This window comes from Pipistrellus kuhlii, unplaced genomic scaffold (genome assembly GCF_014108245.1).
Source record: "Pipistrellus kuhlii isolate mPipKuh1 unplaced genomic scaffold, mPipKuh1.p scaffold_m20_p_134, whole genome shotgun sequence".
In the NCBI taxonomy this organism is placed as follows: domain Eukaryota; kingdom Metazoa; phylum Chordata; class Mammalia; order Chiroptera; family Vespertilionidae; genus Pipistrellus; species Pipistrellus kuhlii.
This window is the reverse complement of record NW_023425443.1, coordinates 14,788-31,078: the sequence shown is the minus strand read 5'-3', so window position 1 is coordinate 31,078 and position 16,291 is coordinate 14,788. Positions and strand designations below refer to the sequence as shown.

Genomic DNA, 16,291 nt, shown 5'->3' with positions numbered 1-16,291 from the left:
GGACCAGGACCCCTCGGCATTGAGCCAGCGCCTGGGATTCTGGGATGGCCTCATGGGACAGGGAGGCCCGGCTCTCCCAATCCAGTAAGGACATGCAGCCCCCGGCCAGTGTGGCTCAGTGGCTAGAGCGTCGGCCCGCGGGCTGAAGGGTCCCGGGTTCGATTCCGGTCAAGGGCACGTGCCCGCGTCGCCGGTTCCCCAGCCCTGGTTGGGGCGTGTGCGGGAGGCAAACCCATCGCTGTTTCTCTCCGTCTCTCCCTCTCCCTTCCAACTCTCTCTAAACAATCAACGGGAGAAATATTCCCGGGCAGGATTCACCAGCAATAAAAGGAAATAAGGGAAATGAGGGAACAGAGGTGCTGAGAGGCTGGCCTAGAAGCCCAGGTCTCCCCGTCCGTCCATCATTCCTGTGGGGGCCGGTGCACTTCCAAGACCTGAGTGGCTGAGACAGTTTTGTGTGAGGAAAAATCAACAACGTAATTCAACGTCTGTGCGGCTGGCGTAGCCCGAGGTCACGGGTTCGATTCCCCCTCAGGGCACAGGCCGGGGTTGTGGGCTCCATCCCCAGTGGGGGGCATGTAGGATGCAGCCAATCAATGATTCTCTCTCATTGTTGATGTTTCTTTCTGCCCCTCTCCCTTCCTCTCTGACATCCATAAAACATACACTGAGTGGCCGGATGATGATGGTCTCTGGACACATGATAACCTGGCCACTCGGTGTCTGTCCTATAGAATAAAAGGCTAATGTGCAAACGGTCCCCTCGACCAGGAGTTCGACCAGCAGGCAGGCCGGCCAACCGCCCACGTCCCCTCCCCCTGGCCAGGCTGGCCGGACCCCACCCAGGCACGGATTCATGCACCGGGCTGTAATATATTTACACACTGAGTAGCCAGGTTATTATGCGTTCAGAGATCATCATCATCTGGCCACTCTGTGTGTGTGTGTGTGTGTGTGTGTGTGTGTGTGAGGCCTGCTGCATGAATTCGTGCATGGTGGGGTCCGGCCAGCCTGGCCAGGGGGAGGGGACGTGGGCGGTTGGCCTGCCTGCCTGCTGGTCGGACTCCCGGTCGAGGGGACCATGTGCATATGAGCCTTTTATTCTATAGGACAGACACGGAGTGGCCAGGTTATTGTGTGTCCAGAGACCATCATCATCTGGCCACTCCCAGTATGTTTTAAAGGAAGCTGTGACGGGTGGCAAACCATTTTGTGGGGGAGAAAACCAGAAGATTCCAATGTCTGACCACAGGGAGGGTTTCTCAGCATCGACCTCGTCTCCCCGGCAGGATGCCCCCCACCCACAGGGACTCCGGGTCCCGGGTTCGACGCTGTAACGTGAACGACACACCACGCACGCGGTGCGACCCATGGAGATAGCGTGCGTCCCAAAGGCTGGGCGACTATGTCAAAGCAGCGGCTCCCGGGAGGCGGGGTTCCACGTTTCTGTATTTCCCCCCCAAACTTCTAAAACGCACCCCTCATCGGCAGCAGAAAAATAAACCCCTCTGTGTTCGTTTTTAAAAAATGCAGCCGGGAAGCAGTCCCCGTGCCCTCTGGGGGGCTTTTGGGGGGCGTCCCCCGTCACCCCCATTCACAGTGGCCCCCTGGAGGGGCGGCTTCACTGGGGGCTCCCCCTGCCTCCAGGGCCAGTTTGCATCTGATGGGCAGGGAGCCCCCCAAAGGAGGCCACGGTGGTGTCACTATGGTGACCGCCCCATAGTCACTGCGTTTCTCAAACTGGAACCCCTGGGGCACCCGAGCACGTCACTCGGATGCGCCCGTGGGAGCAGGCGAGGCTGAGGGGGGCTCCCCCGCTCCGGGAGCCGCGTCCCCCGCTGTGGGCGGGCCCCTCAGTCATCCAGGTGCTGCTCCTCCCAGGTGGACGTGGGGATGGCGCTGTAGGGGTCCATGATGACTTTGGCGCAGCGGATGATCATGACCACGAGGAAGAGGCAGAGGAAGACGAAGCAGGCCAGCGTCAGCCCCTTGTCCACGTCCACGTAGACGGCCTCGGGCGTGGGCTCCTCCATCGCGGCCGGCGGAGCATCTTCCGGCCCTGCGGGGAGGCAGCCAGCGAGCAGCGTCATCGTTTGTTATTATTATTATCATCATTATTATTAAATATATGTTATTGATTGTTTACAGAGAGGAAGAGGGAGGGATGGAGAGTTAGAAACATCGATGAGGGAGGATCATCGATCGGCTGCCTCTTGCACGCCCCCCCCGCGGGGGATGTGCCCGCAACCAAGGTCCATGCCCTTGACCGGAATCGAACCCGGGACCCTTCAGTCTGCAGGCCGACGCTCTATCCACTGAGCCAAACCAGTTTCGGCTATTATTATTTTTTTAAAAAGACTTTTTTTAAAAAAATATATATTTTATTGATTTTGTACAGAGAGTAAGGGCGAGAGAGAGAGAGTTAGAAACATCGATGAGAGAGAGTCATCGATCAGCTGCCTCTTGCACACCCCCTACTGGGGATATGCCCGCAACCAAGGTACATGCCCTCGACCGGAATCGAACCCGGGACCGTTCAGTCCCCAAGCCGATGCTCTATCCATTGAGCCAAACAGGTTTCGGCTATTATCATTATTATTTTTAAATTATTTTAATGTTTTTACTGATCTCAGAGAGGAAGGGAGGAGAGCGAGAAACATCCATAATGAGAGAGAATCCTAAATCGGCTGCCTCCTGCACGCCCCCTCCTGGGGGATCGAGCCCACAACTCCGGGCCTGTGCCTTAGACTGGAATCAAACTCAGGACCCTTCAGTCTGCAGGCCGACGCTCTATCCACTGAGCCACACCGGCCAGGGCTGCCCATTGCATTTCTCGTCCAGTCAATTATTCCGTCCTCAGGACAGCCGTGGAGGCAGGCCAGCCAGGCGTCACTCTGGCCGTGTTAAAAGAGTGGACACTGAGGCCCAGGAAGGGGAAACGGGCCGCCCAAGGCCCACCTCCCCAGCCGCGGGCCTCTGCAGGCCCCTCCCTCCTCTGGCGGGAGCAGTGGGTCCATCTCCCCCACCCGCTCCGAAGCGTCAGGAGGACACCTGGGCCAGCCTCTGCTTGGCAACCTGGCCTACCTATAACCACAAGGGACGATGCTGTCCCCTCGCCCGCACCTTGTCTTCCTCCCGTCCCGTCCCCGGAGGGCACTGACCTGCTGGTCAGAGTGGTCACTCAATTGAGTGACTCGGCAAAATCAATGGGATGACTCAGCAAAAAAAAAAAAAAAAAATCAATGGGATGACTCAGCAAAAAAAAAATATGGGATGACTCAGCAAAAAAAAATCAATGGGATGACTCAGCAAAAAAAAAAATCAATGGGATGACTCAGCAAAAATCAATTGTATGGCTCAGCAAAATCAAGTGCATGGCCGAAACCGGTTTGGCTCAGTGAATAGAGCTTCAGCCTTCGGACTGGGTTCGATTCCAGTCAAGGGCATGTACCTTGGTTGCGGGCGCATCCCCAGTGGGGGGTGTGCAGGAGGCAGCTGATGGGTGTTTCTCTCTCATCCACGTTTCTAACTCTCTATCCCTCTCTCTTCCTCTCTGTAAAAAAGTCAATAAAATATATGTTTTTTTAAAAAAAATCAAGTGCACGACTCAGCAAAAATCAATTGCATGGCTCAGCAACATTGATCAGATGACACAGCAAAAATCCATCAGGTGACTCAGCAAAATCAACTGCATGGCTCAAGACAGAAGCGAGAGTTCAGAGAAAACAGATTCCACCGAGAAGGGAGAGATTCGAGTGAACAGAGATGAGAGAAAGCGGAGTCACCTCTTCATAGGGGCCAGGGCGTGGGCTGGCACGCCGGGTGGGGCTGCTGCGGGAGGGAGGGGCAGTGGCTGCACATGGCAGCTGGCAGCGGCTGAGAGCAGCGTCCGTTCCCTCGGAGAGCAGGCGCGGGCGGAGCTGAAACAGAGCAGACACAGCATCAGATCCTGCCCCAGGCGTGACTGCTCTCTTTTATTTTTTAAAAAATATATTTTATTGATTTTTTTAAAGAGAAGAAGAGAGAGGGACAGCTCCTACTGGGGATGTGCCCGCAACCAAGGTCCATGCCCTTGACCGGAATCGAACCCGGGACCTTTCAGTCCGCAGGCTGACGCTCTATCCACTGAGCCAAACCGGTTTCAGCTGCTGGGTCATTTTAAAAAATATATATATTTTATTGATTTTTCACAGAGAGGAAGAGAGAGGGACAGAGAGTTAGAAACATCAATGAGAGAGGAACATCGATCAGCTGCCTCCTACACCCCCCCGCAACCAAGGTACATGCCCTTGACCGGAATTGAACCCAGGACCTCTCAGTCTGCAGGCCGACGCTCTATCTACTGAGCCACACCAGTTTCAGCTGCTGGGTCCTTTTTTACTTTTTTTTTTGTTGGGTTTTTTGTTTGTTTGTTTGTTTAATATATTCGTACAGATGTCACAGAGGAAGGGAGAGGGGGAGAGGGAGAGAGAGGAACATCACTGACGAGAGAATCATGGATCGGCTGCCTCCTGCACGCCCCCCCCCCGCCCCGCCTCCCTTACTGGGGATCGAGCCCGCAACCCTGAGTGTGTGCTCTGACCGGGAATCGAACCCGGGACCTTTCGGTCCATGGGAGGATGCTCAATCCATTCAGCCACACCAGCGCTACCCACTGAGCCACCCCGGCCAGGGCTCTGGGTGCGGTTACTCGTTGCCCCTGAGTCTGGCGTCCCGCTCCCCGCTCTGCAAAGAGCCTTCACACACACACACACGCACACACGCACACACACGCCCCCCCCCCAGCCCCACCGGAGCCCGGCCAGCCAGACCCCCACTCCAGACAGGCCTGTCTTAGGACAACGTGGGCCGGTGATCTCACCCCCCGGGCCTCAGTTTCCCCCTGGGTGAGACCATCAGGATCAGAGAGTCAGCCCTGGCCCGTGTGGCTCAGTGGGCAGAGCGCCGGCCTGCGACCTGGAGGGTCCCGGGTTCGATTCCGGCCAAGGGCGTGCGTGCACTGGGTCGCGGGCACATGCCCAGCGGGGGGCGCGCAGGAGGCGGCTGGTGGATGTTCCTCCGTGTCCTCCCGGGGCCGGGAAAAGGGAAGCCGGGGGCAGGCTCCGGGCCCAGTCCGCGCGTCCGCGGAGGGTGCGTCAGAGCCAGCCGCCGCCGCCTCGAAGGTGACCCCCCTGACGGGCAGTGCGGCTGCTCACAGGGCCCTGGTGGGGGTGCGGCTGCGGGCCCCACCCGCCAGGCACACCATCTGTGTCCCAGCCGCCGCCACGGGGGGAGGGGGGGAGGGAGGAGGGAGGAGGGAGGAGGGAGGAGGGACCGGAGCCAGCCCTTGGGTTCCGGATCTCAGCCCAGTCCCACTGCCCAGCAGGGCAACGCGGGCAGGGGATCTCACCCCCCTGGGCCTCAGTGTCCCCCTGGGCGAGGCAGGGGTGAGGATGAGAGAGAGCATCAGGATCAGAGAGTCAGCCCTGGCCGGTGTGGCTCAGTGGGTAGAGCGTCGGCCTGCGGACTGAAGGGTCCCGGGTTCGATTCCGGTCAAGGGCATGTGCCTTGGTTGCCAGCACATCCCCAGCAGGAGGCGTGCAGGAGGCAGCTGATGGATGTTTCTTTCTCATCCGTGTTTCTGACTGTCCATCCCTCTCCCTCCCTCTCTGGAATAAAAATTAAAATAACAAACAAACCCTAACTGGTTTGGCTCAGTGGATAGAGCGTCGGCCTGCGGACTGAAGGGTCCCGGGTTCGATTCCGGTCAAGGGCATGGACCTTGGTTGCGGGCATATCCCCAGAGAGGGTGTGCAGGAGGCAGCTGATGGATGTTTCTAACTCTATCTCTCTCCCTTCCTCTCTGTAAGAAAAAAATAAATAAAATATATTTTAAAAAATAATAAGATATCTGGCGTGGCCTGTTGCTCAGTGGATAGAGCGTCGGCCTGCAGACTGAAGGGTTGGATTCCAGTCAAGGGCACAGGCCCAGGTTGCGGGCTTGATCCTCAGCAGGGGGCGTGCAGGAGGCAGCTGATCCACGATTCTCTCTCCTCCTGGATGTTTCTCTCTCTCTCTCTCTCTCCCCCGCTCTCCCTTTCTCTCTGAAATCAATAAAAAAAATTTTAAAAAAAAATTCTCGGGTGAGGATTGACCTCCCCCCCAATAAATAAATAAATAAAATAAAAACGAGGACACCTGACTCCCCAAAATGCAACTCAGTCAGGTCCCCTGAGCCAGGGCAGAGCCAGGACTGAATGCCGACCCGCCAGCTGCCTGCAAACCCCAGGCTGCCTTCTTGTTTTTTTAAATTTTAATTAAAAAAAATATTTTATTGTTTTTTTTACAGAAAGGAAGGGAGAGGGAGAGAGAGTTAGAGACATCAATGATAGAGAAACATCCACCAGCTGCCTCCTTCACGCCCCTCCACTGAGGATGTGCCCGCAACCAAGGTCCATGCCCTTGACCGGAATCGAACCCGGGACCCTTCAGTCCGCAGGCCGACGCTCTATCCACTGAGCCGCACCGGTTTCGGCGCCAGGCTGCCTCCTAACTGCCTCTCGGGCCGGTCCCGTGGCCTCGCACCCGGCCCTCGGATGGGGGGGGGGGGGGGGGGGAGGGGAGGAAGGATCCGACCTGCTTTGGGAATATTTCCTCCTGGGCCGCTTCACCTACTTTCCGCTGTGATGCGCACTCCCGTTCAAACGAATCTTATTTTTATTTTTTACGGCCATGGACCCGTTCCACCGCGTCTCTGCCAAAAGCCAGCACAGGCCCTGGTCTCCCCCGTCGGCGTTTGTTAGAAGCACTGACCTTAGGCCTTGGACCGCCGTCAAGCCCGTAAGTGCTGTGCCCCGCGGTGGCCAGACGGATAATTTAAGGTTTTCCTTGACACCGTTTCATTTTCCATTTAAATCATGGCTTAGCCACAAGCCACCTTGGGATGGCAGGGTTTTCTGTTTTGTTTTGTTTTGTTTTGTTTTTAATATCTCTGAATTGATCTCAGAGAGGAAAGGAGGGAGGGAGAGAGAGAAACATCCGCGAGGAGAGAGAATCCAGGATCGGCTGCCTCCTGCACGCCCCACCCTGGGGATGGAGCCCGCCGCCCGGGGCCTGGTCCCTGACCGGGAATCGAACCCTGGCCTCCTGGTTGCTAGGTTAACCCTCAGCCCCTGAGCCATACCAGCTGGGCAGGACTGTGTTTTTTTTTTTTTTTTTAATTATTTTATTATTATTTAAAAAATATATATATATTTTATTGATTTTTCACAAAGAAAGGGAGAGGGATAGAGAGCTAGAAACATCGATGAGAGAGAATCATCGACCAGCTGCCTCCTGCACACCCCCCACTGGGGATGTGCCCGCAACCAAGATACATGCCCCCGACTGGAATCGAACCCGGGACCCTTCAGTCCACAGGCCGACACTCTATCCACTGAGCCAAACCGGTTTAGGCAGGATTGTGTTTTTTGTTGTTGTTTTGAAATATATTTTATTGATTTTTCACAGAGAGGAAGAGAGAGGGATAGAGAGAAACATCGATGAGAGAGAATCATTGACCTACTGGGGATGTGCCCGCAACCAAGGTACGTGCCCTTGACCAGAATCGAACCCAAGACCCTTCAGTCCGCAGGCCGATGCTCAGCTAACTGCAGGAGCCACACCAGCCAGGGCACATAATATAATACTTATTTTTAAAACTGTGAGCCAGCATTTAAAACACCAGGTGAGCCGAAGCCGGTGTGGCTCAGTGGATAGAGCGTCCGCCGGTGTACTGAAAGGTCCCGGGTTCGATGCCGGTCAGGGGCATGTACCTTGGCCGCGGGCACATCCCCAGTGGGGGCTGTGCAAGAGGCAGCTGATGGATGATTCTCTCTCATCGATGTTTCTAACTCTCTATCCCTCTCTCTTCCTCTCTGTGAAAAAATCAATAAAATATATTTTTAAAAAAGGTTGGTGAAGCTCGGGGGCTCAACAAGGGCTGAGCCACATATGTGGTCACCTGTTGGAGCAGCTAAACGGCACTTCCCCCAAATCTGAATAGGACGGCTGTCTGCTGCCAGACAGCTCAGGGCATCTCCATCTGCACGTTACTGCCCCCTGTTGGCCAGACACCGGAACAGCTGTGGGCCATTCCCCCATCTGACAAGGCTTCTGTAAACCCTGCCCTCCGAAGCCTCTTATCTCCACCTTGCCTTAGGACACATGGTGCTGATAAAAAGCAAGGGGTCCTGAGACCAGGAGAGAGTCTTTAGCTCCATTCGCCATTTCCAGCATGTCATAGTTACAAGTTTCATCAAAAGGTTGGTGAAAGTCGAAACCAGTTTGGCTCAGTGGATAGAGCGTCGGCCTGCCGACTGAAGGGTCCCGGGTTCGATTCTGGTCAAGGGCGTGTGCCTTGGTTGCAGGGGGCGTGCAAGAGGCAGCTGATGGATGACTCTCTCTCATTGGTGTTTCTAACTCTCTCTCTCCCTAACTCTCTCTCTCAAAAAAAAAAAAATCAATAAAAATATATTTTAAGCTGAAGCCGGTTTGGCTCAGTGGATAGAGCGTCGGTCTGCGGACTGAAAGGTCCCGGGTTCGATTCCGGGCAAGGGCATGGACCTTGGTTGCGGGCACATCCCCAGTAAGGGGTGTGCAAGAAGCAGCTGGTCGATATTTCTCTCTCATCGATGTTTCTAGCTCTCTATCTCTCTCCCTTCCTCTCTGTAAAAAAATCAATAAAATATATTTAAAATATATATATATATATATATATATATATATATATATATATATATATATATATATTTTAAAGGTTAGTGAAGCTTGGGGGGCTCAACAAGGACTGAGCCACACCTGTAGTCATCTGTTGGAGCGGCTACAAAGCATCTCCCCCAATTTTATTTTTATTTTCAGAGCGACTAGAAAAAGTGAGAGCGGGAAAGCAATCATCCAGCCCCCAGAGGGGAGGCCCGATAAGCCAGCAGCCACACTGCCCTCTGTCTTTGGGATGACCGGGCGCTGCCTGATCTCAGCACAGGCCTCCCCCCCCCCCCCCCCCACCCCCCGCCCGCAGGTGCGTGTTTGCATGTGTGGTTTGCCTGCCCACGTTTCCATGTGTGTCTCAGGCCAACCGGGCCTGGATCGAAATCCTGTTTGCAAATCACCCCGGGGGCTCCAGGGCGCCCTAACCCCACCTGGCAGGTTTCCGACCTTTTGATGAAACTTGTAACAGCCCAGGGGGTCCCCGCTTCTTGCCAAGAGGCGGCTTAAGAACTCCGGCCGGGGTGGCTCAGTGGGTAGTGCGTCGGCCTGCAGACCAAAGGGTCCCGGGTTCGATTCCGGTCAAGGGCACGGACCTGGGTGGCAGGCTCCTCCTTGGCCCAGGCCCTGGTCTGGGTGTATGCAGGAGGCTGCCCATGGATGTGTCTCTCTCCCATCGATGCTTCTCTCTGTCTCTCCCTCTCTCTCCCTCCCCCCCTCTCCCTTTTTAAAAAAATATATTTTATTGATTTTTCACAGAGAGGAAGAGAGAGGGATAGAGAGTTAGAAACATCGATGAGAGAGAATCATCGACCAACTGCCTCCTGCACACCCCCCACCGGGGATGTGCCCGCCACCAAGGTCCATGCCCTTGACTGGAATCGAACCCGGGACCTTTCAGTCCGCAGGCCGACGCTCTATCCACTGAGCCACACCGGGGCGGCTCCCCCTCTCTCTTGGAAATCAATGGACACATATCCTCGAGTGAAGCTTGAGAGAGAGAGAGAGAGGGAGAGAAAGAGAGAGAGAGAGAGAGAGAGAGAGAGAGAGAGAGAGAGGAGGGCTGAGGGCAGGGAAGGCCCAGCCCCTCACCTGGTGACCTTTCCCCTGGTCCCCCCTTCCAGAACTTTCCCCGCGCACAGTAGGGGCTCTCGGAGCATCCAGTTCTAGAATCCATGCGCCCCCCCAGATGCCACCCCCAGCCCCGCTGCACCAGCACCAGCTGGACTATTGGAACCGCGTGCAAGCCTTTGGGGCAGCGCGCACCCCGTTAGCAAGGCCGGCGGGCACCCCCAGGACTGCCCGGAGCCCACGCCCACCGTGACCTTCAGGGCTGCGCTGTGTGTCGGGGGGGACCCCTGAGGGGGGACCCCGCTGGTCCCCCTCCTGCAGCCCCGGAGGGACTGCGCTCCAGGCACCGAAGTTGCAGGCACAACAACCCGTTAAGTTTGGTTCAGGACAGCTCGGCGCGCTCCCTCCTCCGGCGGGGGCGCCGGGACCCCCGGGGAGAGGGAGGGAGATGGGGGGCCCCCCGGGGTCCCCACTGGAGAGGAGCCGGCGAGGCCGGAACACAGCACGACACACACACACACACACACACACACACACACACACGCACAACACCCGGCCCCCAGGGGTGTGCACCCGCGCCAGCCGCGCAGCCCGGGCCCTGGGGGCGCGCCGGCGGGGATCCCCGCGCCCCCGGCCCCCTGCGCCCCCGGGACCGGTCTCCGAGGCGCGCGGCCCGGGGCCCCCTGCGCCCAGGGCGCTGCGCCCGGCGGGCCCCCGACCCCGCACCCCCAACCCCCCGCACCCACTTACCTGGCGCGGGTCCGGGGCGCGGGGACGCGGGGGGGCCGGGTGCCCCTGGCCGGGCCGGGCGCGGGGCGCGGGCGCAGGGACGCGGCAGGCCTGGCGGCGGCGGCGGCTGATCAGCGCCGGGCGGGCGGCGGGCGGCGCGGGGCGGGCGGGCATCTCACCGGGAGGCGGCGGACCGCGTTCCAGGGAGACACCGGGGAGAGTGCCGGGGAGGGGCCCGGCGCCCCACCCACCCCCCACCCCCGCCACCCCCCAACCACCCACCCCCGGGAGGGGGGTCGGGGAGAGTGCGGCTGGGGAGGGGGGCCCGGGGGAGGGGGCCCCCCCGGGGAGGGGGTGCCCGGGAGTGTGCGCCGGGGAGGGGCCCCACCGCTCCTCGGGGAGGGGGCGGGGGAGGGGGGCCCCGGGGAGGGGGGCCCCCGGGGAGGGGCCCCGGGGAGGGGGGGCAACGGGGAGGGGGGGCCGGGGAGGGGGGCCCGGGGAGAGTGCGCCGGGGAGGGGGCGCCCGGGGAGGGGGGCCCGGGGAAGGGGGGCCGCGGGAGGGGGGGGGGGGAGGGGGGAGGGGAGGGGGGGGGGGGGGGAGGGGGGGGGGGAGGGGGGGGGGGGGGGGGGGGGGGGGGGGGGGGGGGGGGGGGGGCGGGGGGGGGGGGGGGGGGGGGGGGGCGGGGAGGGGGGGGGGGGGGGGGGGGGAGGGGTGGCAGGGGGAGGGGGGGGGGAGGGGGGGGGGGGGGGGGGGGGGGAGGGGGGAGGAAGCGGGGGAGGGGGGGAGGGGAGTCCGGGGCGTGGGGAGGGGGGCCTGGAGGGGGGGGGGGGTACCGCCGGGGGCGTGGGTGCGGGTAGGCCGGTCGGGGAGCCGGCTGGGAGTCCGGGTCGCGGGGCAGCTCTCCGAAGCGCCTCCCCCCCCGCGGAGCCCGTTATTTGGGGGAGCAGGCGCCCCGGCCCTGCCGCTGCCCCTGAAGCTCCGAGGGCCAGGCCCGCAGGCCGCAAGCCTCGCTGGGGCAGGAAGGGAGGAAACCAGTATTTGTCTGTGTTTTGCTTTTTAAACAAAAGTTGGGAAGCGGGAGAGAAACCACTGCTTCCTGCGGAGGAGAAATGTGCCCCAGGCGGGGGTTTCTGCACTGGGCGCGGGGGTAAAATCCCAGCTCCCTCCCTCCCTCCTTCCTTCCTTCCTTCCTCCCTCCCTCCCTTCCCTCCCTCCTTCCTCCCTCCCTCCCTCCCTCCCTCCCTCCCTCCTTCTTCCTTCCTTTCTTCCTTCCTTCCTTCCTTCCCTCCTTCCCTCCCTCCCTCCTTCCCTCCCTCCCTCCCTCCCTCCCTCCTTCCTTCCCTCTCCTCCCTCCCTCCCCTCCTTCCCTCCTTTCTCCCTTCCTCCCTCCTTCCTTCTCCTTCCTTCCTTCCTCCCTCCTCCCTCCTTCCTTCCTTCCTTCTCCTTCCTCCTTCCCTCCCTCCCTCTCCTCCTTTCCCTCCCTCCCTCCTTCCTCCCTCCCTCCCTCCCTCCTTCCTTCCTCCCTCCCTCCCTCCCCTCCTTCCCTCCTTTCTTCCTTCCTCCCTCCTTCCTTCCTCCTTCCTTCCTTCCTCCCTCCTCCCTCCTTCCTTCCTTCCTTCCTTCCTTCCTTCCTTCCTTCCTTCCTTCCTTCCTTCCTTCCTCCTTCCTTCCCTCCTTCCTTCCCTCCTTCCCTCCTCCCTCCCTCCCTCCTCCTCCCTCCTTCCTTCCTTCCTTCCCTCCTTCCTTCCCTCCTTCCCTCCTTCCCTCCCTCCCTCCCCTCCTCCCTCCCTCCCTCCCTCCTTCCATTCTTAATCCTCCTCCGAGAATATTTTCCCGTTGATTTTAGAGAGAGCGGAGGGAGAGGGAGAGAGAGAGAGACACATCGATGGGTTGCCTTCTGCGGGAGCCCTGACCTGGGAGGAGCCTGCAACAGAGGTTCCTGCCCTGGACCGGAATCGAACCCGGGACCCTTCAGTCCGCAGGCCGACGCTCTGTCCACTGAGCCACACCGGTTTCGGCAGCTCCGTGTATTTTTAAAGGTTCAGAAAAAAAGTCCTGGGGGAATTTCCACCTGACAAACCAATTCCTGGGCATTTCGTTGTTCTAGCCGTGTGGTCGGCAAACTGCGGCTCGCGAGCCACACGCGGCTCTTTGGCCCCTTGCGTGTGGCTCTTCCACAAAAACACCACGGCCTGGGCGAGTCTGAGTTGAAGAAGTGGCGTCAGAAGAAGCTTAGGTTTAAAAAATGCGTCTCTCCAAAGACATGTCAGTGGTTGTGCTGTGGGTGTTGGCCTCTGGACGGATGAGTTTGCCGACCACTGTCCTAGGCGCCTCCCAGGCTGGCTTGTCCGCCTCCCGCCTGCCCTCTAGCGGCCGCGGAGGGCAGCGCAGGGGGCCGGGGCCCTCACAGCGGGAGCAGAGGATCCGGTGCGTCTCAGCCAGTCACTTGGGGGTTGAAAGGGCTTTGAAGGTCACCGGGCCTTTCATGAAAGGAAAACATGCGCCCAAACCGGTGTGGCTCAGTGGATAGAGCATTGGTCTTCGGACTGAAAGGTCCGGGGTTCGATTCCGATCAAGGGCATGGACCTTGGTTGCAGGCACATCCCCAGTGGGGGGCGTGCAGGAGGCAGCTGGTCGATGTTTCTCTCTCGTCGATGTTTCTAGCTCTCTATCCCTCTCTCTTTCTCTCTGTGAAAAATCAATAAAATAATAAATAAATAAACAAACAACAAAAAAAGGTAAACATGTAAGGAATACTAGAATGTTCCCCAACCCATTCTGACACACTATGGTACTTTTCTCCCCCTGTAAACTGGCAGCCTTAAATAAATAAAACCCAACAGCAACACACAATTGGTCTGGCTGGGGTGGCTCAGGGGTTGGGTGTGGGAGACTATATTAAATATATATATCTATATCTATACTAATAAAAGGGGAATATGCTAATTGGACCGGACATCTTTCTGACGTCCTTCCAGACTAAACCATGGTGGCAGGGCCCAGTCAGAGGCGGAGACCGTTAGGGGAGATCAGGCTGGCAGGAGAGCAGTTAGGAGCATCAGGCAGGCAGGCAGGCAGGCAGGTGAGCTGTTAGGAGCCAGCAGTCCCGGATTGCAAGAGGGCCATGCATGGATTTAATGCACCAGGCCTCAAAAAAAAATATATAAATATATAAAGTATTTTATTTATTTATTTATTTATTTATTTTTAAATATACTTTATTGATTTTGTACAGAGAGGAAGGGAGAAAGATAGAGAGTTAGAAACATCGATGAGAGAGAGTCATCGATCAGCTGCCTCTTGCGCACCCCCCACTGGGGATGTGCCCGCAACCAAGGAACATGCCCTTGACCAGAATCGAACCCGGGACCCTTCAGTCCCCAAGCTGACGCTCTATCCACTGAGCCAAACCGGTCTCGGCTAAAGTAAATATTTTTTTTTTTAATTGATTTCAGAGAGGAAGGGAGAGGGGGAGAGAGAGAGAGAGAAATATCATTGATGAGAGAGAATCACGGATCGGCTGCCTCCTGCACGCCCCCCACTGGGAATGGAGCCCGCCACCCGGACCTGTGCCCTGACTGGGAATCGAACCCTGACCTCCTGGTTCCTAGGTCGATGCTTGATCCCTGAACCATGCCTGCTGGGTAATATATATATATATATTTAAAACGCAACTGGTTTGACTCCTTCTCAGCAAGGAGAGGCCCAGGCAATTGGTATCAATTAGCCAACAAGTACTCAGATATTCATATGACGCCCACTGGGTGCGAGCAGGAACAAGACGTACCTCATGCTAATCAGACATTTCAGTCACTTAGAACAGTCCCCCCAGATGGCCCGTGGTGAGGCCTCCGCGGAGGGCACCCCTGGTCACCGGCCCGCCTGCTGCTGGCCTTCCGGAGCCGCAGAGGCGGCCGCACTGGTTCCAACAGACGGAGGCTCGCAGGCTCCACCTGCTGGCGGCAGCCCTGACTGCATCCTTCCATCCATCACCACCCATTCATCCTTCTATTCATTTATCCATCCATCCACCCATCATCCATTCACCCATCCACCCATCCATCCATCCACCCATCCATCCATCCCTCCATCCATTTCTCCATCCATTCATCCATCCCTCCATCCATCCATCCACCCACCCATCCTTCCATCCTTCATTCCATCCTTCTATCTATCCATCCATCCCTCCATCCATCCATCCACCCACCCACCCATCCATCCACCATCCATCCATCCACCCATCCATCCATCCTTCCACTCATCCATCCTTCCATCCATCCACCCATCATCCATCCACCCATCCATCCATCCACCCATCATCCATCCACCCATCCATCCATCCATCCATCCACCCATCATCCATCCACCCATCCATCCATCCCTCCATCCATCCCTCCATCCATTCATCCATCCCTCCATCCATCCACCCACCCACCCATCCATTCACCCACCCATCCATCCATCCCTCCATCCATCCCTCCATCCATTCATCCATCCCTCCATCCATCCACCCACCCACCCATCCATCCACCCACCCATCTATCCACCATCCATCCATCCACCCATCCATCCATCCTTCCACCCATCCATTCATCCACCCATCCATCCATCCATCCACCCACCCATCCTTCCATCCTTCATTCCATCCTTCTATCCATCCATCCCTCCATCCATCCACCCACCCACCCACCCATCCATCCATCCATCCACCCACCCATCCATCCATCCTTCCACCTATCCATCCATCCATCCATCCATCCATCCATCCATCCACTGACCCACCCACCCATCCACTGGGTGTCTCCCTCCCGCACGCTTTCCCGTCAGCATCTGAGGTCTGCGTGCCTCCCTCCTGCTCCTGGTGGTGTGCAGACGGACGGATGGACGGACGGATGGATGGGTACATGGGTGGAAGGATGGATGGCCGGCGGGGACCGCCGAGGGGCAGCCGTGAGTGAGTTATCCGTCACCACAGCCCCCGCAGCCCGACGCTGCTGCCTCCCCCGGAGCAGTTCTGGGTCCCGGGAGGCGGAGGCGGGCCGGTCGCCTCCGCTCTGACCTCGCACTGAGCTCCGCGGGACGCTGGCGGCAGCCACCGGGGGGCGCCCCGGAGAGCAGGGTACACGGGTCCGGAAGGCACCGTCGTGCGTGTCCGGGCCGGGGCGGCCCCGTGGCCAGGCAGCACACACACCGACCTATTATTATTATTCTTTAATAATTGCCACAGTACCTTCCATTTAAAAAATATATATTTTATTGAGTTTTCACAGAGAGGAAGGGAGAGGGAGAGAGAAACATCGATGAGAGAGAAAGACATCGACCAGCTGCCTCCTGCACGCCCCCCACTGGGGATGTGCCCGCAACCAAGGTCCATGCCCTTGACCGGAATCGAACCCGGGACCCTTCAGTCTGCAGGCTGACACTCTATCCACTGAGCAACACTGGCTTTGGCTCTTTTTTTTAAAAAAAAAATAATTGCCACAGTACCTTCCACTTAAAAAATACACACACACACACACACACACACACACACACACTGAGTGGCCAGATTATTATGCGTTCAGAGATCATTATAATCTGGCCACTCAGTGTGTGTGTGTATGTATATATGTATGTGTATATATATGTATGTACACACACAGACACACACACACACACACGCACACACATATATATATATAATTTCAGAGTGGAAGGGAGAGGTAGATAAAAACATCCATGATGAGCTGAAACCGGTGTGTCTCAGTGGATAGAGCATCGGTCTGC

The 16,291-nt window shown here is 57.8% G+C and overlaps 1 protein-coding gene across 1 annotated transcript; it reads right to left on the bottom strand.

Annotated features, from left to right (window-relative positions):
- Nucleotides 1-1,431: 1,431 nt before the first annotated feature.
- Nucleotides 1,432-10,594, bottom strand: CTXND1 (cortexin domain containing 1). Its single transcript, XM_045581116.1, has 3 exons — nt 10,546-10,594; nt 3,786-3,920; nt 1,432-2,059 (listed from the first exon to the last, which is right to left on the bottom strand). Exon 3 carries the CDS (start codon nt 2,031-2,033, stop codon nt 1,854-1,856), a length of 180 nt encoding a protein of 59 aa, XP_045437072.1. The 5' UTR covers nt 2,034-2,059; nt 3,786-3,920; nt 10,546-10,594; the 3' UTR covers nt 1,432-1,853.
- Between the last annotated feature and the right edge of the window lie 5,697 nt (nt 10,595-16,291).

Bases quoted from the DNA above. Each gene is read 5' to 3' on its own strand.
- CTXND1 (XM_045581116.1), bottom strand. From the start codon at position 2,033: ATGGAGGAGCCCACGCCCGAGGCCGTCTACGTGGACGTGGACAAGGGG.